The sequence below is a fragment of the Sinohyriopsis cumingii genome, chromosome 11 (assembly GCF_028554795.1).
Source record: "Sinohyriopsis cumingii isolate HCF-2022 chromosome 11, ASM2855479v2, whole genome shotgun sequence".
Lineage (NCBI taxonomy): Eukaryota > Metazoa > Mollusca > Bivalvia > Unionida > Unionidae > Sinohyriopsis > Sinohyriopsis cumingii.
In genome coordinates this window covers 38,006,251-38,028,506 of record NC_142971.1, presented here as the reverse complement: position 1 = coordinate 38,028,506, position 22,256 = coordinate 38,006,251, and the positions used below count along the sequence as shown (strand labels likewise).

At 35.0% G+C, this 22,256-nt stretch overlaps 1 protein-coding gene across 1 annotated transcript; it reads right to left on the bottom strand.

Annotated features, from left to right (window-relative positions):
- Nucleotides 1-9,050: 9,050 nt before the first annotated feature.
- Nucleotides 9,051-21,435, bottom strand: LOC149787935 (uncharacterized). The gene is made up of 4 exons (XM_089974194.1): nt 21,276-21,435; nt 14,302-14,401; nt 13,323-13,495; nt 9,051-11,011 (listed from the first exon to the last, which is right to left on the bottom strand). Exons 1-4 carry the CDS (start codon nt 21,316-21,318, stop codon nt 10,866-10,868), a joined length of 462 nt encoding a protein of 153 aa, XP_089830320.1. The 5' UTR covers nt 21,319-21,435; the 3' UTR covers nt 9,051-10,865.
- Nucleotides 21,436-22,256: the final 821 nt, after the last annotated feature.

The following is a 22,256-nucleotide window of genomic DNA, read 5'->3' as shown; positions in this document are numbered from 1 at the left end:
AGCAACAGAAAAGATTTGTAAAATTCAGCAAATACTTTATTTGCCTAGAGTACGTGTAAAATCCAAAATAATATTACAATTTCACGCACGAGTCCTAACGATGAAAATATGTGAATAAACTTTAGTGGTGTCGCAAACTAATCCAAACGCTGGAAGTGTTGATTTGCCTGTGATGGCCTGGGTCGTAATAATGTGACAACATTCTTTTGATGAATAACAGTAATACAATCCAATACTACATCTATATTTGAATTTAAATGTAAATCCAAGTCTATATTTCCAAGAATATTGTTCTGAACACTTTGTATTTCCAGAAACGATAATCTTGAATTAAATAATTTGAAGAAATAATCTCCAGCCCAATGAAATACTGGACACAACAATAATAGAAATGATTCTGCTCCGATCTTACAGCACGAATTAATAATTTCAGGGTAAACAAGATTATATAGTCTTCAACCTGACCACAGGTCACAATTAGCATTTTCTAAACAAAACTATTACGAAATAGCAAATTTCATTCTGGAAGGTTCCACATGTTTACAAGATAAAATCTTAGTTCTAATTAGAAGCTTTGTTACTAAAGTTATAATTTCAAAAATGTGGTAAATAACACGTAGATCCGATATTTCATGCGGAATTTCCAATGTTCGGGACTCAGATTGATATAAATATTGTTTACAAAATCAAAATGATTTATGTCATGTAGAAAATGAACTTGATTTTGGAAATATAATAATAATAATAATGATATGATTGCAAAAACAAACAACATGAAATTAGAAAACATTAAAAAAAAAAACATGCTGAGAATATTTAAGGTAGGAAACATTATTAGGTCTTTAAGTTTGTTCTTGCAGTCAGAATAAGTGAGTTTTACAGAGACCTCTTGAATGTGATCACTGTGTCTTTGTGTCTAAGTTCAGTGGGCAATTCATTCCACGTTGCTGCGCCCTGGTATGCAAAAGAACGCTGTCCATATGACTTTGTTTGCATAGTGGGAATAATGAGTATACGATTGTCAGAAGAGGAGCGTAAGTATCTTGCTGGTCTGTACACATGGGTGAGGTCTAATACGTATGTTGGACTAGAGTCCGACAGTGAAACGTAGCACAGAGAACAAATTTTGTGTTTGATTCTGGATCGAATGGATAGCCAGTGTAAGGTACAGAGCAGCGAGGAGGTGTGCTCTGATCGTGGTACTCTAAGTATGATCCGAGCAGCTGTGTTTTGAACTTTTTGAAGTTGCATGAGAGGTATTAATAACATCAGTTAGTGAAGGCAATACTGGATCTAAGCACTCACGCAGCAGTGATGTTGGAATTAGATCAAGTTCACATGACTTTGGTGCACTCTTCATCACGATTGTACGTACGAAATCCATAGAGACAGGTTAAAATGCTGCTAATGGTTTCCGCTCAAATTCTGTATCCCAACTGTATGGTGACGACAAGTCAATTGAAATTGTGGTACCAAGCTTATCTCTAATGGTTTGTACTTTGTCACGGAAGAAATTTGCAAACATGTCCGGAAGGGCGACTGGATAGAAGGCAGTTGGAAGTGGTGTACACTTGTTCCTTGACATTAGCTTGTTAGTAATCTTGAAGAGCTCTTTGCAGCTGAAACTTTCCATGATCTTAGTAGTGTAGTGGGCTGATTTCGCTGCATGGACTATATCTGTGACATTCTTCTTAGAGGCTTCATAGATTTGCTTATGAATAGTGAGTCTGGTGGAAATCCAAAGCCTCTCAGCTTTACGGCGGTCTCTTTTAGCAGGAGGTAAGCAAATTGTTAAGTTAGCTTGGATGTCGTGCATTAGTTTGGTTCTATTTATCATACGAAGGTTTCTCTTAGTAGCAGATACAGGTGGAGGGTTAGGGACTGATACGTCAAGATGGCATATAATGCAGAGGTTATTTGATGCAAGGTCCAGGGATACCACGGAGAACCGTAGAATGTTATCATCAAGTCTATGACGAATCCAGTCTAAAATGTGACCGTGTTTATTGGTGGGTTGGTTAACTGACTGTTTCAGGTTGAAAACATTAATGGAATCTATGAGTTTTGATGTATTTGGGTTTCCGGGACAGTCAAAGTGAAAGTTGAAATCTCCAAGAATAACCAGGCTACCACCTATCAAATTTCCATAGTCCAGGAGATTCGGAAACTGCTCCAAAAAGAGAGAGTCAGCCAGCTTTATTTATACAAGGAGGAGGGCGGTATAGGAAGAAAAATGGACTGACCTTTCCTCCAGTGTGAGTGTGGTCTGGACTAGTTCAAACGATGTTTGGTCGAAATTGAATGTTGTGGTATGGTTAAGACGTTTTATCATGGTGTTCTTTGTGATGACTAAAGATAGGCTCTTGGAAGCACTTCTGGCACGCTGGATGAACCAGGCAGAAATTAGTAATGTGAATGTAGGTCTCTTGCATGCATTCGAAGTAGAAAAAGATGAAATTGCCTTTCTTCTTCTGGTCATTTTCCTCCTCTTGTTTGGAATGGTATTTTTGAATGAAGCATTCGTGTTACAAGTCCCGGATTTGGTGACAAATATGTCATCGTTTCTTTCCTGGACATAGGTGTGCCTTGGCATTGTTGGTACTTATGACTTATCCACCAGTAGAACCTTTCCGGAGTTGACAAGCAATTTTGCGCTGTGAAGCTTGCTTCTTTAGATGTTGTTGGAAACATGTAGGGCTGACAAACATCCGCTGACAAGCAGGGCTATGCACTCGTTGTCCTTCAACAAGACCAGGTTTATAGGCTAAACGTTTCTCACATTTCGATCCACAACGCTTGTGTTGCTCTCAATTGTTATACCCATAGTCACATTTCTCACAATAATAACCGTTTCAGAGGAATGCGCTGATACTGGTAATGGCATTGAAATGGTCATCGTGATGATAGACGTAAATGTATTTTCCGTCTTTGAAATTTTTGCCTCGAAACAATAGAAGTTCGCGCAGTTCTTGAGGGTGTACTTTCAAGTTTTAGCTTGGAGCGAAGGCGTCTTGCCGGTGTTGCATTTCAGGAATGCAACAGAGCGTGTCTTTGGATAACCCTGCTTGCTGTTCTGTTTTTCTTTGTTGTTTGGCCCGGTTAGAGTTTTGAATAGTTTGGAAGGTCTAAGTTCTGCTGAGCCGCTAAACTCAATCCAAAACGGGAGACTTCAGGATGTCATGATAAATTAAAAGTTTCAAGCAATCGTCTTTTTTTTGGCTTCGCATTGCTGTTTCAGTCTGGTTTACAAAGAATCCTCACACATCGGTGATAAACTCTTCTGATTCTCCAGCGGTACATTGGACTTGAAATCTTTATACTTCACCTGGTATGCGTAGACTGTGGTTCTAAATTTTCTATGTGGTAGTACTTTTTAGGGTTTATTAGTGTGGTGGACTTTTGGTTTGGTGTAGTCTCACTGGGTCTGGATTCTGGCTCACTCAAATCATCTTCAAAATTGCTGACATGGATTTGGGCCAAGACTTCACTTACTGCGCCAGGCGATATGTCATGTTTCTGCCTCTTATTTTCTTCTCCTTTTTCCATGAAATAATGTGATCGTTTTGTCTTATTGCAAGAAGTCAAATGACTACATTTTGAAAGCCATGGACCCTTTCAGGTCTATGTCAGACGCGTGTCTTCCCTCCAAGTATTCACTTCACTCTCAATCCGACCAGAAAGATGGGAGAGCCTACACATATCGAACTTCTGATCAGAGCTTTGCGAGGTGTCACACAAAGGTTTTCTTCAGATAAGTCGACGGACTACTCATCATCCTTTCGTGATAAAAGTCATGCTATATCTGTCAGAAGAAAGGGCATTAGTCTTCAGAGTGTCCAGACCGTCAAAGCAAGACAGGTGTCAGAAAAGACAAAAATCAAGATATCTGTTACCAGTGTCAAGAGAAAGGACAATGGTCTTCAGACTTCAGAAACAACGGGTGCTAGAGGGAGAAAGTGGTTCCGAACAGGAAGAAAAAGAAGAACTCCGACAGGTCCAGAAAGAGAAGGAAGAGAAGAAAAGAAGACGAGACGAAAGCGAGGAAGAAGAGAAAAAACCTGTGACAGTGAAGAAATTCAAAATAGGAGAGATTGCAAAAACACAGAAGAAGCTAATGTATTTTTTAAAGTGTTGTTTTGTGACATTGGTTTGTAAACTTTATACCAGAATATAACAGAAAGTAAACGTAAATGTTTCTTGGTTTTTATTTTTATAATAGTGACATACAGTCACGCACTCATACATTTTCATCATAGGGCAAAAAGGGATTTTGAGTTTTAATTGATTTATGCAAATGAAAACTATCTCTTTTTGAGAGAGGTGAGTGGACCTGAAAAGAACGGTTTTTTTTTTCTTCAATAAAAATAACTCAGAAAGGGAGGCAATGAGTTTTAACTGCCTTTGCCACCGCCAAAGCCTACTTCCGGACCTGCTTCTGTCAATGGTTTGGTAGAAATCACTGGGGGTGGTATCTCAGGCATAGTAGCCTAGTAGGTGTGTGGACAGGGTTTGACTGTTTGTCTCGGAAAGGTCTTTTTCTCTAGGTTCGTAATAAAGAAGTCTGATACATTTCTTTAAGACCCCTTAACTCTGCCAAAATGTCTAAGACGTTTGACTTTCACTGTCCTCCTTCTCTCCTAAACCTTGCTTTTCCTCTGCTCCTTCTTCTTCTTGTGGTTTCCTTCTTGCCTCTTTTTATTCTCGCTGTTGCTGTTGAAGGAAATAAGCATGGTCTGCTTCTTTCTGCTGTTGCAAAGATTTCTCCAGTTCTTCTTTCTATCTCTGCTTAAAATCATCGACGTGTGATAAGGAATGAGAAGGCGGCAAAGGTACTGGTACCGGAACATATTCTTGTGAAGAAAAGAGAAAATACACTAAATCCCAAATAAAATAGGTCTCTTCTGGAAGTAGGATTGTGTTGGTTTTTGTAGCCGCTGCTGTGCCCTTACTTCTCGTCTCCACGGCCGGTGCACCCCAATTCATCGTTTTCTAAGTTTCTGCCATGTTCTAACTCTGTCGCATTGATTCAATGCGCAGAGACGCTAGCGCATCTGTATAGGAAATATGACGTCACAAGCAGTTCTCTCCTGATTGGAAGACAGACTCCGCACTGTGACTGAATTTTGTAACCGTATTAGGATTGGTGAGAAAAAAAAACTCAATCCGTTTCGATCCGCTCTTCCACTATAAATAACTGCGGTTCACTTCATTCCCTTCACTTGTTCTCGTTACAAGATGTGGACTAGCGTATAATCGTCTACCCTTCTATCGTCGATGCAGTTCAACCCCAACTATCCCATGTATGACATATCATAATGTACTATCACCCAGATCTCAGAGATAGCCCTTTGGAAACAAAGAATCTATGTGGCGAGACAAGGTTGTCTGAAGATCCGTGAGACGCCCTCTATTTAACTGAATGATGTTAATAAAAAAGGCCCTTTTACACTCTATTGCCTCGAAAAGATATATATTCTTTTTGCCATATATGTGTATATTTGTTTGGTGTTTGTATTTGTGCTACGTTTGTGTCTGTGTCTTTGTCTATATCTATGTCTATCAAGTTATATGTTCCGCCACGCCAAGCGTTATTATTCGCATAGTTTCACTGCTGAATTAGCTGAACTTACCAGCCACCCGCTACCTGCTACCCAACACCCGCTACCAGCCAATGCCCTGTGCCGTGTCATCACCCACCTGTTCTATTCATATTGTCCCTATACAAATTCAACCGATGTTCAACTTTCCCTTGTCCTTACATAATGCCACCCATGTTAAATTGCCCTTGTCCATATATAGTCCCACCCATGTTAAATTTCCCCTTGTCCGTATGTCGTCCCAAAGGGTCTTGTAATGGTAATCCCAATTGTCCGTATAAATCTTCTCGGTGAATAGTCCCAGGGTGTTTTGTAATGGTAATTCCCATTGTAAGTGAATCGTCCCCATTCACTACTCTCCAGTATGGCCAAATTGGATTCATAGAACTAGCTGATACCTTGAGTGTAACCTGCAGCCACATAAAACTGTAACGCTTTTGCTCACAATTATGGTAGAATTTGAAACTTTAAAAATGACAAAGGCTTCATGTATTTTCTGTATAGTTTCAGACAATGTGTTGGAAGTCACAGTTACATCGACAAGAGTCCAGGCTTCATACGAAATGAGCCGGATTTCAACTGAACGTGAACCACGCCTGGGAGTAAAACCTCTCATTCTATCTCAAGTTCTTCTGTAATGTCACATGTCATTCATTTAATCAAATCATTTGATTTTTCGGCACATGTCTTTCATTTGAGAAACTCATCTAATTTCAGCTCTTCACAATGATCATATATATATATATATATATATATATATATATATATATATATATATATATATATATATATATATATATATATATATATAAATCCAAATACATTGTTACACTGCTCGCTACCTTCTGCAACGCAAGAACATATATCAGTATTTAATCGTTCTGAACTGTTTAAAGTCTTAAGACAACGTTCTCTTAGAATGCTGTATTAATTTTAATTGCTTTCATGGGTGGATGTAGTATCTAGCGATAGCTAAGTATTAGAACTATTTTATTTTGCTTTGAAATGTAAAAGATGAATATGAAAACATATATAAACGTAACAGATTTTTATGATGCTCATATGAACACTGGAACATCAATGATTTACTTCAAGAACTTTTTACCTGTTGCAAATCTGATCTCTTGTCTCTAATAATGTTGCTCTCTTTCTAAAATGTACTACATCTAAACCTAAAAGATGTAAAGAGGGATATAATGTACCTAAGTAAAATTGAAACTTTATCAACAGTTATATAATACATGCACATATTTTAATGTATATACCTGTATATAAGAAAATAAATAAGTCAATAATTAATAAATCAGCTTCTTATGTATATATTGTATATAAGCAACTACTGTCATTTTTCTCAGCATTGTATACACTGTTGACACTCAAGTGCAACACTGCAATATATAGATCCGTATTCAAGCAATCAAATCTCTTCAGGCCATACACGTGAAATCAGATTGCAATACACACACACACACACACACACACACACACACACACACACACATATATATATATATATATATATATATATATATATATATATATATATATATATATATATATATATATATATATATATATATATATATATATATATATAAGTTTTATAAATTGACAGCGTTTTCTACGTTTTGATTGAAAGTAAACGGTCACGTGATACTGATCTGGAATTTTTACACATCGATAAATTCTGCGGACTACTTTTGGTTCCCTGTCTCGAGATCATTTGGTGTGAAGTTTTATCTATATCAACGCCTTACACCCTAATAATAATAACAACAAATGACTTCTTAAATACATGTCTTCTGAAACCAGATGTATGGCCAAGATTTCTAGGTGACACTGTCATTGTATGTAGTCAGTTGCTTGAAGACATCTGCTATTTAATGGACTGATTAAATAAATTGCACACTGCAACTAAATTTACGTTGAATGTGCCTAAAACTAGATAATCAATTTTGGACTTAGATATGGCATCAAATAAAACTAATTATATCACTTCTACGGTACATGTTAAAACCAGAAGTGTTTTTGTTGTTGATGTTGATGTTGTGGTGGTGTTTAACGCCATTTTTCAGCACCGGATAGGCTATATATGGCGACCAGTATTAACGGTGGATGAAGAACTCTGGACAACCCCGGAAAGAACCACCGACCCACGAGAAACTATTGCCAAGCTTTCTCACATACCCACATTGGCTGAATCCGAGACTCGAACCCACGCAGACAGAGGTGGGATGGCAGTGACCCGTACGCCCCCCCCCCCAGAAGTGTTCATAAACATGTTGAATATTCTTCGTTTCATCCCAAATCTTGCAAAGACGGAATACCATACAGTCAAGGGAAATTATACAGAAGAACTATTTTTGATTGTAATGTCTTGAGAATATCTTTGACATAATTATGTCAAAATTGTTTTAAACAGAAATTATCTAACTAATATTGTTACTGGAGCTTCTGAAACGGTGTCTTTCTTTTCAGAACTTGATTCACTAAAATGTAAAATGAGGCACAAAGATAATAATATCATTTCTTTTCTTAACGAGTACAACCCATGTTTACATGATAAAAGTAAGATTATCAACAAATAATAGGACCTTTTGCCAATTATCTTGTAATATAAGAACCAAATCACTTAAGAACAACAGGTGCGCACTTACTTATTAAAGAATTAAGAACTCAAAGATTGTATTGTTAGTTCTGAATTAATAAAGAATTCACGTATGACGGATACATTAGCTAAATGTAACAGAACTGTTTTATCATTACTGAAAACACACAATTCAACAGCAGCAATACTAAAAGAAAAATATAGAATGTGCTAAGTTACTAACTGAGAAACATCCAATGTTGTTTATTTGAAAACCTGTATAAAGTCTGGCATAACATATGTCGAACAAAGCAACCAGCAAGAATCGATACACATTAGCAAAACATAGAGTTTACATAAACAAGCTTTTTAGATCTTTCTCATCTCATGTCGCCACTCACTTTAATGGCGGCTTCAATGCAAGGTTTATTTCATCTAAGCCAGTTGTTATTGTTAATTCGGATATGAAACATTTGATAAAAGAAACATATGGGTGTCACCGTCTAGATATCATCTATCGCATATATTCTGTTACGGATAGATGTATCATATATTAATTTATAATATAGTTTTTTATTTAAATCACTGTGTTATTGAAATTTACATTCTACTTCTTTATTTCTTTAACCGGTTTGTGCAATAAAAATAGTATATGTATGTAATTTCCCAGTTCATAAATCAAGGTCGATTTGCCAAGTTCATATCAGCAACTAATAAGCATTAGTTAAATGTAGGTCATGTCAACACAGAGTGATCTATGTAGTACATTTATACTACAGAGATGTCATGCATACCCTAGTAGTTGATTGACTCAATAATTAAGAAAGATAAAACCACGATTGTTAAGATATGACACAATAAAATAATTTCAGTGTTTGAGAATCTTTTATTGTGATTCAGAATTGTTGATTCGATGCGTATATATTGCCTATATAAATGAATTAAGTACGCAGCTTTTCATTCGTCAAAACATATTCAAGGATATGGATTAATTTCGTTTGATTACATGAAACATTTAAGGACTTAAGTGACATTCAAATTTCACTGGATTACCTTGAAGTAAAGCTTTTATATATTAGAATAGTGATTCTTTAGTGGTGCTAGCAATGGTACATAAACAATTTAGAACCTTCTTTCAGAATACAAGTGGAATATGGTGAAAGTGATGGCACATTTAGGATAATATTCAAGGAATTCGTATAATAATGTAGTGATTGTTCAGACGTTTAATTCGTTTCCGGAATACTTTGAAATTGATAGTAGATTTAAATTAATATCCGAGGAATTCATACAATCCTGCAACTTATTTTTATTTCTTTCATTTTGTTTGATTTTATATTTTAGGCAAATAAATTTATATTTTGGAAAATGTAATGCTTATTGGGTTTAACCTGTCTTGTTAGATAGTTAAAGCCTCTATGACGTAATATCTTCATTAATTTATATATTCATAAATCTGCATAAATTGTACCTATTTAAAGAGACATCTATCTATCTATCTATCTATCTATCTATATATATATATATATATATATATATATATATATATATATATATATATATATATATATATATATATATATATCAACAAGCCAAATATAAACGTCAATGCTTCTAATTTCATTTAATGGTGTATTTATGAAACACAATATATACTGTATACATGTTTACTTTCATAAAGTGAAAAACAAATCTTTTTTGATACTGGTTCAACCGAAAACTAGTACATACGTACTCAAAAAAATTAACTGAATACTTTTTGTTCAAAAAATTGGTATGTGGGAGAGAGGTACTTATCAAGGAAATATTCTTTTTCAGAATGCAATTTATAGCATGACTGTTGTGTTATTTACGTTCAAATACCCGTGTCACAATTTTCCGTTTTGTAATACGTGTGATAACACCTCATGACGTTACAAATGAAACTATACTGCCAAGTAACAGAAAGGCATAATGACCTACGCATCTGAATGGATTTCAAAGGAATTTCAGTAATATGTGTTTTCGGTCAAATTAAATCAAATACGTTTCGTCATATAAAATCTTACATCTGTGCTCATTTCTAATAAAACTTTCATTGAAATTAGCTTAATGTCCTGTATATAGTAACCCTTTAACATCAAATGCAACGCTTGCTGTTTACTACTTGGCTACCTTCTTCAGTGCTAGATTTTTGTTAACAAAATCATGTTTAATGATTCTCCATATCCGAAACCTTAAACCCACCAATGTAAATATATGCAATAGTAATATTTTTAAACATTGTCTATGTGTTCTGTGTTTATATTTTTATATTAGGCGAGTAGGTATAGAAGCGTACAATAGCTAAATTATCTGGAGCTTTAACTTAGGCAAAATTTCTTGAAATGACACTGCTAATTATGCTTTCCGTCGTAGCACATTCTGTGTATTCATTTTATCTGCAAGAGGAAAAAATATCAATTTATGTCGACTCTTTCAATATCACTGCAAATATGCTTGGCAAACGACACCTTTAAATAGATCTTTTCTAGGCAGAGAGTACAACCCAGATCTTTCTAAACTGATTTGGATTATAGAATGTCAAGACCAGGAAAAGTACCATTTTACTATTGAAGTTACATTTGAACATAATTATTTGTACACAACTACCCCAGAAACACAGAGGACTGTCACGCGCCATGTTGTCGGCAGAAATATTATCAAGCACTGTATGGTGGTGGTGGTTCTGCCTTGCTGCCATCTTTGCTGGGAGTGTATGGAGGGGGTGTTGTAGCGAGAACGACCGGTTGCGCGTAAGTGTAAGTTCCGGTCTGTGGAACATTGGAATTGTACACTGGAGCAACGCCTGAAAAAATATATAAATAGAAATTATATATGTAACATAAAAACGAAAGAAACAAACATAACTTCCAAACGATTTATATTTCCACTGTACACTTGAATCAAAGCGGTAAACAGCTCTAATGGTGGTATTTCCTGCTGGTGTATTTTGGGATCATGTTTTATTACTAGCAGTGGGTGCTGTTTTTGTTCTGGTTGTTGTTGCATCGAATGTTGTTACACTATTTCTTATCGATTTTTATTATTTAATATAAAAATGAAAGTCACTTTCAAAACAAATGAGGTACAATTACCTGAACTGCTTGTATGCAGAAAATCGTAGTTATGCTCCTTTCTTATTCCCGACAATTAGTTCTGGATCATAAACATCTGATATATTTTAGGATGGAAACATTTTTGTATCGTATCAATGAAATGTACCAATTCGGTGAAATATGTGTAAATGTATGATATAATGTTGAACATATAATTCAAATTATTAAGATACTCAGAGTAAAGTTATTTTAAACAGAGTACAAAATTACAGGAACATAACTCTTAAATGTGCATCGAAGGTTTTGCTGAGGGAGATTAATCTAGAAAGAGGGGGAAATTACTCAATATGGCAAACAATATTCATTAGTATACATCTCTCAAAACAATGCAGTTCATACTCTTAAATAAAGTGGAGTGTGGTTGTTAGGGCCCAAGTTAAGAAATGGCCACTGGAACAAGTCTGCCATCCGTGTCATAATAGACATTCTAAATGGCTTGATGACGCAAATAGGGTATACTGTGATGTTTGTGACCAGGAATATGTTGTTCGGCCTCAATCACCACAGATGTTTTACTGACCTCGTTGACTCGATTTTCAAAGTGAATCCATTTCTTTGCATTCCAATCAAGTTCATCAACATACTTTAACAAATAATTAAGGTCAAAGAGTTTCCTATTCACATCGCCAAAATACAAACACGTCCTAATCACCAAGTAACGTCCCTCCTTCAATCATAAAATCCTCACCACATAGTTAAAAATCCTTTGTTAGTCAGGGTCATTATTTTTTCAAGGAGAAAAACATTCATTTTAAAGAAAGATCTATCATAATATGTCATGTTTCCCTATCCCGATAGGTCACATGCTCTCAAGGACGAGCGCCGCATCTGTCAATCTACTACCATATAATACACGTTCTAGGAGACCGCATCTGTCAATCAACTACCATATAATACACGTTCTAGGAGACTGCATCTGTCAATCAACTACCATATAATACACGTTCTAGGAGACCGCCGCTGTCAATCAACTACCATATAAGACTCTTTCTATGTAACTGCATTTGTCAATCAACTACCATATAATACACGTTCTAGGAGACCGCATGTGTCATTCAACTACCATATAATACACGTTCTAGGAGACCGCATCTGTCAATCAACTACCATATAAGACTCGTTCTATGTGACTGCATTTGTCAATCAACTACCATATGATACACGTTCTAGGAGACCGCATCTGTCATTCAAATACCATATAATAAACGTTCTAGGAGACCGCATCTGTCAATCAGCTACCATATAATACATGTTCGTGGAGACAGCATCTGTCAATCAACAACCATAGAATACACATTCGTGGAGACCGCTGACAATATACAACTGCAAGCATCAGCTTAAGATATAAATAACTAAACAATCGCATCTGACGGGATGTTTACCTCATTTAAGCAAACAATGAATTGCACACGTGTGTTCTTTAAAAACTATGGCATAATCACTATACAGTAAAATAATTAGACATTCCTACTCTTTCGATACTTAACAACAACAATAATAATAATAATAATAACAACAACAATGATGATGATGATGATGATGATGATAATAGTAATAATAATAATAATAATAATATCCTTTATTTATCCAGAGTTGTATAAAAAGCTAATAACAAGTTTCATTAAAACAAATATTAATAATGCCTTGTGATGAATTCTGCACTTTTACAACAACAATAAAAGATCATAAAGACTGTGTAACGCTAATATGTATTCTTTTTATCTTGTTCGAAACACGTAAGCAAGGAACGAACTCTTTGATCATTATGTTGAAAGGCGTTCACAATGAAAGGTATAGCAAACAAGTTCCTTGTTCAATGAACTTCACAAAATAACGTGTACGCGAAAGTATTTGGTACAAGCAGAGGGTAACATTTTTTTTTTTAAGAAGACAACGGAAGCAACTCCTCAGTACTACAGCATTATAAGCAATCGTCAATCGAAAACTGGGACTGCATTACTATAAAACGGGATTTGTGTAGATACTAATATTACTGAGTACCTGGTGCTGATCTGGCTGTACAAATGGTCCTATTGACGACTACGACTCTGTTTGGCTGCTGTGCAAGTGCCTGGCCTCTAATGATCACACGCCTGCGCCGAATGCAACAGCCAATAAGTAAGGCAACGAAAATCACTGACCCGGTTATACCACAACCAATGTACACGGAGGATCTGTTAAGATAATACAATGAAAACGTAAGAATTGTATAAATATATTTGTTCTGTAGTTAACCTTTTTCTATATGATTTTTCCATTAATTGGTGTTTGGGAATTGTGTCTAACTGGGTATATTTTTTGTGTGTTTTCTTTAGTGTGATTTCTTGTTAGTAGTAATGTGATGTTTTGTTTTTACTTTCATATATACATGCAGCAATAATGTACTCATTTTCAAATTGACAGGCGGGAATTACGGAGCATTTCACAGAGATATTTTTTATTTAAATCCATGACCATTTATTTTTCTTAATTGTTTAATATTATGGTAATAAAATTTCATCTAATTACAAGAAGTAGAATGCAGAAATAATTCGTTCCTGCGTGGGTAAAACTTAACAGCAAAGAAAAATAATAAAGCTGAAATAATCCGTTCTTACCTGTGTAAAAGTTGATAGCTAAGAAAAATATTAACCTCTCGTTCAAAGACATACTATTTGGGTGGGTAGCACACGCTACAATTCACTCTGCACGACATATTCATTATACACGTATAGAGTGTGGGTTTTTAACTTCTGTTGTCCTAATACAACCACAAAAATGTTAAAAATAATCGTTAAAGATGTCTTCCTAATTGATACCAACCTCTTCCTCAAACTGGTGAAAGGGGATAATTAATTTTGGGCACTGTTTTGAAAATTTTATATGTTATGCCTAACAGATCGTAGAAATGATCTTCAAATTATTCCTCTTGTGTTACGCAAATGACAGAATTCAAAATCTACTTTTGTCAGCTCTTGCCTTTAAAAAATGTTATACTCACGTTCCAGTGGAAGTTTCACAGCAGCTGTACTCACAACACGATTCACAATAAAGTGTGCGGCCATCTGTATAAAAACATTCATAATCCGCAGAGACGATTGCTAAAAAAAGACAAACGATGAATTGAATAATAATAATAATAATAATAATAATATGTACAATCGAAGCACAAAACCCCTTCCCAGCCGTGTTTTTTTCTTTGTAAATTTGACTAAGATTAGCATACATGTCAGTAGGGGGAATACTTATAGGTTACGCGGTCACTGTTCACTCTGGATAGTTTAATTTATGAGTTAAGGTGTATATTAGCTGATAAGTATTAATATAGTTATACTTCAGTTTTCATTTTGGTCACATTGATCCACATTGATTCACATTCGATATTACAATCATCACAGAAACGCAGCAATAGATAAAGCGCATCATTATATAAAGTTTCGTGAGTGTAAACCTGACGGTGTTACAAGATATCAAGTAAAATCCATTTTGGCGATGATGCAAAGTAAGCATGCAAGACAGACTACAGTGACCTAGTTGTAGATTCTAGCAGTACAGTAGAATATGCATATAAATGTCATTGAGACCTTGGAAATACGGTCTTAGAAATGTAACTTGAAAATTCATTTTTAGAGACATAGTCATGAAAGATAGAAAAATATATCACAGTGACCTACTTTATATAGCAGGGTGTAATGCTCCAAGCATGAGTCAATGTATAAAGTTTTATATATATCGAGAACTTCGAGTTTCAAATTCTTTTTGGTGCCAAAAATTAATATCAAGTACATAAATATGCCACGCCTAGTTACTTTTACTACGGTTCTGTCTACAAGATAAAGGTGAAATAGGGCATAAGAGTTTGATAGGGTTTCGATAAAATATCATCTGAAAATACAAAAATCGTTCAAGCACAAAAATCGGTCATAGTGGAACAATAAACTGTGATATGCCTTGGATGCATGCAAATGTAAGCATTCGTGAGTGTACGTTAAATAAGGTCCAGGGTATGGAGTGTGCAGTGAATGAAACTGAAATTAAAAAATCTAATTCATGCATGAAATATATCACAATCACCTGTTGTTTTTGTCAATAACGTTCGAGTTATTTTACCTGAGATATGTACACATAACAATTTTGATGTGTAGATATAATAGGATAACAGTTAAGGTGGATGTTACTAAAGAAAGGAACCTTTGAAAATTTAACGACACTGAAGCCTGACTAATAACCCGTGATTCGATTACTTTTGTCTTTTAATTTGCATCAACATATACAATTTTACGAGGCTGAATGAAATAGGATTTAAGATAATGAGGGTGTTATAAAGAACCTTTGAAGTTAAAAAGTAACTAAAACGTGAAATATACATTATAGTGACCACCTTCGGACATGGTTGACTTACTTTTCTAAGATGCATACATGGGAGTTTTAATGAATGTTGGTTAATAGGGTGAACAATATAAAGGGTGTTACAAACAATCCTCTACAAGTACAAAAGTCATTCAAGCATACTTTTGGCATCACTAACTTGAAGTTTCGGTAATGCATATACAGTAATATGTCAAATTTCGATGAGTATTAATACAAGGGCGTTCCAGATATTTAAGTGGTACGAACATGCCACAGTGGAAAGAACGCACGCAGAAAAACGAACAAATGGATAAACGAATAACTGGAAAAGACATTATATCATGCCTTAACTATGTTGGCGTGAAAAATATCATCTCTTAACTCTCTTGGCGTGGGAAATAAGAAGAAAAGAAGTAAATGACACTCATGAGATAAATAGCGTGGTTGTTCCAATCCTTAAAATATATGTGGTACATACATTAAAGTGTCTGTGAGCAATGACAAGTCATGCATCGACGAGAAATTAAAGCAGTACGCAGTGCATACAGTAACCCAGTACTGTCCAACCTTTTTGACACCATGGGCCACTGAAAAATGTTTTTCTTGAAGCCGAGGGCCGCAGCAGAAAACTGAAAAGCAACGAGTATATAGCTGCTAGAGCTCTGGCGGGCCATTTAAAATCAGCCCGCGGGCCGCGGGTTGGCAAGCATTGCATTAACCGGTACACATGGCATAATGCCACAGGCGTCTTTATACAAGATATATATAGATTTGCAGTTCATCGTCAAATCGTTTACAAAGAAAATTGGTTAGTCATAACTGCAGAGTTGGAATAGTGGTTGAAAATATCACTGTGATGGAGAGAATAAAGAACCTCCTGGGTCAGGTGAAGGAGAGGAAGCGTTATCCCCACATGCGGAAATTAAATAATTAGACGACCTCCTTAAGAATAGCTAGCGATAAGTTATACCAGAAGAAGTGGGGAAGATCAATACAACCTTGGCATTAGAGAGGAAAGCAAAGGATCGGAGAGGAGAGAGAGATGGAATTCCAACACCTCAATGCCCACTGCATGGGATCCAGAAGAAAATGAGGAAGAAGGAAGGATAATGACTGGATCCTTGATGAGGAGGTGAAAGACGATTGGAAGAAGGTAGCTCAAAAAAATACTTCCACAAGATATATCCATGCTGTCAAGTCTGATTCGGGATGTGCAGTTATCCTGGATATTGGTAAAGACCCATGATACAGGACAAACCCCAAAAGCTCTTTCTGGTCGACCCAAATCTCTAGAAAAGCGAGATACTGCTAATTGCCAGTCGCTGTGTTTGCATATGTCTATGTTCACAATCCGACTAAAACATCAACTCTCTTGTGTATGTGTGTGATATCAGGTATGCATAGATATATTGTTTATATAAACTCTACTTAGCCTACCTTTGACTGTGTGTGATAGTATGTATGTAAGTAGAGACTGTGTATAAACACTCCTCACCTTATAGTTGGATAATCAGGTGTGGTTGTTGTTGTAGGGTTTAACGCCATTTTACAGCACAGGATAAGCTATACACGGCGGCCAGTATAACTGGTGGAGGAAGAACCCTGGAAAACCCAGCGAAGAACCACCGACCCACGAGATGCTACTGGCAGACTTTCCCACATACTCACGCCAGCCGAGCCTTGGACTCAACCCACGCAGACAGAGGTGAGATGGCAGTGATCCGTAACGGTGAGCGCTTTAGACCACTCGGCCACTCGGGGCCGATAATCGGCTGTCAGTTTGACATTACATTAAAAACTGTCGTTTATAATATATCAAAATTATGTGTTGAATAGTATATCAAAAAGTGGGGATATTTTATTGACATCAAAAGATAGTGTGTTGGATAGTATGTGAAAAATTGGTTTTTGCATATTATCTAACCATTTTAATATTATATTTCCCATAAATGGCCAAACTGCGGTTTAATGTAAATGCCACTCTCGCCTCAACATATTAAGCCTATGAGAATTGCTAAAATTACCATGCCCATTGCCGCTCAGTGTTTCACACACACACACACACACACACACATACACACATATATATATATATATATATATATATATATATATATATATATATATATATATATATATATATATATATATATATATTTCATTGACATTAAGACAGATGATACAGATTTGCAATGAATTAAGTTGATACAGTGTTTCAACCATAAGACAAAATGAATATATTTTTGTCACTTAAATTGAAAGGAAGAAGTTAAGAAAGATGGAGAAAATGTAGAATAGAAAAAGAAATATTGTTTGCATATATATTTTCTAATAATATTTCATTGTATATGGCAAAATTTGTATTTTTACTAAACAAATATGAGAGTATACAAATATCGACATACTCATTCACACAAACATACATATACATACATATATTCACATACACACATCACGTTATATATCAACTGTTTGTACAATGACCATCAATTATCAAACTTGTCCCCATGTACAGTTTATATTAGCTCTATATTTGTTCTACAATGAAGTTAACATCAACAATCATTCTAGCTGAGACAAACCTGGCTTATCTCTGTTAAATATACATTTATAAATACATTGTTCTGCATATATAATTATCCGATTAATTATATCATCAGCCTGAGTATTTAATTTAATTCCAAAGATATTATTTATGTTTGTGAATTCTAAAATTATTTGCCTGACTACCTTCATCCATTACATACTATCGTTGATAAAAAAATCTTACTTGTGAGACAACAGTCAAAGATATGAGAAACTGTCTCTGCATATACCATACAAAGAGAGCAGAGGTCATTTCGGATAATTCAGATTCCTTTTATAAATGTATTCAGCAGCCATCTAAGATTGGGGCATTTGAAGTTTTGTATGGTACAAGAAACATTACTACCAGCCGTCATCTTCTAAACTGTTAATTCAAACTACCTTTTCTCCTAGTAGGTGGTACCTCATTGTTTCCAATCAGTTCTTCATATATACTTTTACATTGTTTATATTTCTTACATTGGTATATACTACAATATTTATGAAAGGTTGTGGCAGATTTGAATCATAACTGACACCAAATTTATTTTTATATGATTTATAGCTTTAAGATTGCCTTGAAAATCTATACAATTTTGATGCTAATAGAAAATCTGGTTTTAAACACAACTTATTCAGAAAACTCATTTAACAAATCATTCATGAATGTAATACCATGTTTGGTAATACATGTACACACTTTTTCCATTTGTCGTAATACAAGGATTAAACCATACTTGTGTCTCTAAAAATGTTCAGAGGTCACTAATTATACCTCAAAAGACGTCTAGCACAAAAGGAATAAGATCGTTTTTCAATGAAGTAAGATCATATGTTCCAGATGAAAGAAATTTGGTATAAAAATTGTATCTAACTTTTCCGTATGAAGTTAAATGAAATGTTCCTAATGAAAAGAAATTTGGTACAAAAATTGTTATGTAACTTTTCCATATGAAGTAAGATGAAATTTTGCAAATGAAATTAAATATGGTATAAAAATTGTATCTAACTTATCCATTTAGAACCATTAGATACAATTCTTCTAATACATGTAATTTTGAACGCTTTTACAATCTTAAATATACCATTAATGACAGTACTTCACGTAAATATTCCTGCTGACTTTGTCATTTGACCTATGCCATACAGACGTGTAAAAGAATGTATTTGGTTCACTAAGAACCCGCTTGGAGGATTTAGTAACGATAATAAAAGATGAATAATTTGTCAAGATAGCTAAACACTGTATCAGAGTTGACCCCCCCCCCCCCGATTAAAAATCTATCAAACCATTAAATTAGCAGGTTCATAATTTTGATGCATAGTTAAGAGTTGTAAATTTTTTCCAAATTAGTTGAAACCATTATGCATGAAATAAAAAATTCAGTACAGCCCTAATTAAATTTAGATTCTAGACATTATTTCTTGTTGCTACGTATTCTACTTCCTATCCAAACTACATTGGTTTTTGTCAATATCTATACTACGACAAGAAAATTTGGAATATTGATATAAAATATGTAAAACAGATATCTAACATTTCTCTGAACCATCAGAAGTGATGTATGATCAGCATATTAAGAGAAAACAAGGGTTGTATTACCCATGTTAATTCCCCTAATACTATCATTTTTCCTCACCCTATGGGCTAATATCTATGTATGCAGGATAAAAATGTATTACCTATGTTAATTCCCCTAATACTGTCATTTTTCCTCACCCTATGGGCTAATATCTATGTATGCAGGATAAAAATGTACTACCTATGTTAATTCCCCTAATACTGTCATTTTTCCTCACCCTATGGGCTAATATCTATACATGCAGGATAAAAATGTATGGGGAGGGTGAATTCCCCTGTCTACATCCTCTTTCTATAGCAAATCACCAGAAAACTGCCCATTAATAATGACACAAGATTTGCTTTTTCGATGAAATTAGTTTATCCCATTTATCGCCGGTACATCCAAATTTAAAAAAAAAATACAAATATCAAGAAATGACAGTATAACTGAGTCGAATGCTTTTTCAAAGTCAATCAAACGAAGCAGTCCAGGAATAGTGTGCTTTTAACAAGTTTCTAATGTTCTTTCCAATGAATCGTCCCATTAGAATTCCTGTTTCATCCATAGGTATAACTGTGGGAAGCACGGTTTTAATCCTAAATGCAAAACGTGCAAAACCAATAATATACCGCTTGGATTATCACCCTTTGTTGTGCATATAATAACCCCTTCTTTCTGAAAGGTAAATAATTAATCAGGTTCATTCATACACACAATTTTTAACAGTATCATTCACAGAAGGGACTAGTATACCGCCTAAAGTAAATATACAACGTAATGTTAAATCCAGTAAGGGGCCCGAGTGCTCCATATCATGACATGTAAAAAAATAAAAAGCAGTGTCTCGCCATTGTAAATCCCAACGATTTTGATTACCAGTTTAGTTTTCTTCAATTGCAATACTCCCTCTATAACGGCTGTTCCCGTTACTTACCTATTACATCGACCCAGACATTAACACACGGGAGGTTGATTTTTATTGTATATATACGTATGTATGTATGTATGTATGTATGTATGTATGTACAGTTTGTTCAGACAATATTTTAATATGTCATTGTATTACACACTTATGTATATTTGGTCTTTGAACCTCTTAGATGGACAGAGCATTTCATGTATATGTATTCTATAGTAAAAACAATACACATTTGTGACCATGTGAATTATGCTTTAAGTCGTTAAAAAGGCTCGGTACAGCATATGTTTTATTGTTTCATATATGAACCGACTTTAAGATGCACCCGACTTTTCCTTGATTGTACCGTTGATTTAATAACGTTTTCTGTTTACAATTCAAGGTTCGAAACTAAAATTTCAAAATTCAAAATTACCAGTTTAGTTTTCTTCAAACTCATTGCCCCCGACTCCTTCAAAGTCTCGAATTCTCCGAAGTGTTACAAAAATGAGATTTTTTTTTGTACAACACGCCCCCTACACAAAAGGATGGTACATCGTCTCAGTCTTTTAGCATTTGTATTTTATAATTACTTACCAAAGCTCCACGCGAAAATAAGAAACAATATCCCCTTAATCATTTTCTTTTTTCAAGGAAAGACTTTCAACTAGTTGTTTTCAACACTCTTTGAAACAAGTGATTTTAACGTCTGCTTATATGACTTGGTTTCGCTTTGAATTGAACATTTCCTGATATAGAGTGACGACAGCGATTACAGTAAATATTGTACAATTCAAATCAATGAATTGTCTCGTTCATCATCATGTAGATCCGGTTCGAATTAAGACGGTAACACGGTGTGGTTGGCTTACCTGGCACGCACATTACGTTTGTGTATGTGTGTGTGTATTGGTGTGTATTGTTGTATGAGAGAAAACATGAATAGTATTCAAACAGCGAGTCTACATCAGACATGTTGGATTGTGATATATTGATATTCAGGCTATGGTATTTGCCTCCGAACATTTATACACCTATAACTTATATAGCAGTAATAATAATAATAATAATAATTGCACAACAGCATTCGCGCCAGCCTTGCCTGAACAGGACTCAAACGCGCACCCTTCTGGTCTCTTGTCAAGCGTGCTAACCACTGAGACACTAATCGATTTCAAAAGCAAAAGAAGTTAAATTTCAACTTCACTTGCTGGACTGACTGTAAATGTATTTTTAGAACATTTACTGTACGCCGCTAAAAATACACCTTTGCACCATAAATGCGATAATGACTCACCGAGTACGATCCTTATTTACTGGAAGAGAGCAGTCTAACTTCTTAGAAGTATTTCAACTTCGTCTTTAATTTATGTTCCTTTGGATTTGTGATTTTTATTGTCTACAACAAATATATTCCAGGACACGTGTTTCCACATCGGTTTCTATTTATAACGGACATTACTGCTTCTGGTGGTGGTAGTGGTGGTCATGGTGACAACAACGACGATGTTGATAATGATGTCCTTATTAAGGGGTTATGCTGTTCATGCTTTAATTCGTTCCTATATTCTTTCTTTC

Excerpts from the sequence above, each read along its gene's own strand:
- LOC149787935 (XM_089974194.1), bottom strand. The coding sequence starts at position 21,318 with ATGATTAAGGGGATATTGTTTCTTATTTTCGCGTGGAGCTTTG. Across the intron at positions 14,402-21,275 it reads TATTTTCGCGTGGAGCTTTG|CAATCGTCTCTGCGGATTAT; the intron begins GTAAGTAATTAT and ends GTCTTTTTTTAG. Across the intron at positions 11,012-13,322 it reads TACAGCCAGATCAGCACCAG|GCGTTGCTCCAGTGTACAAT; the intron begins GTACTCAGTAAT and ends ATATTTTTTCAG.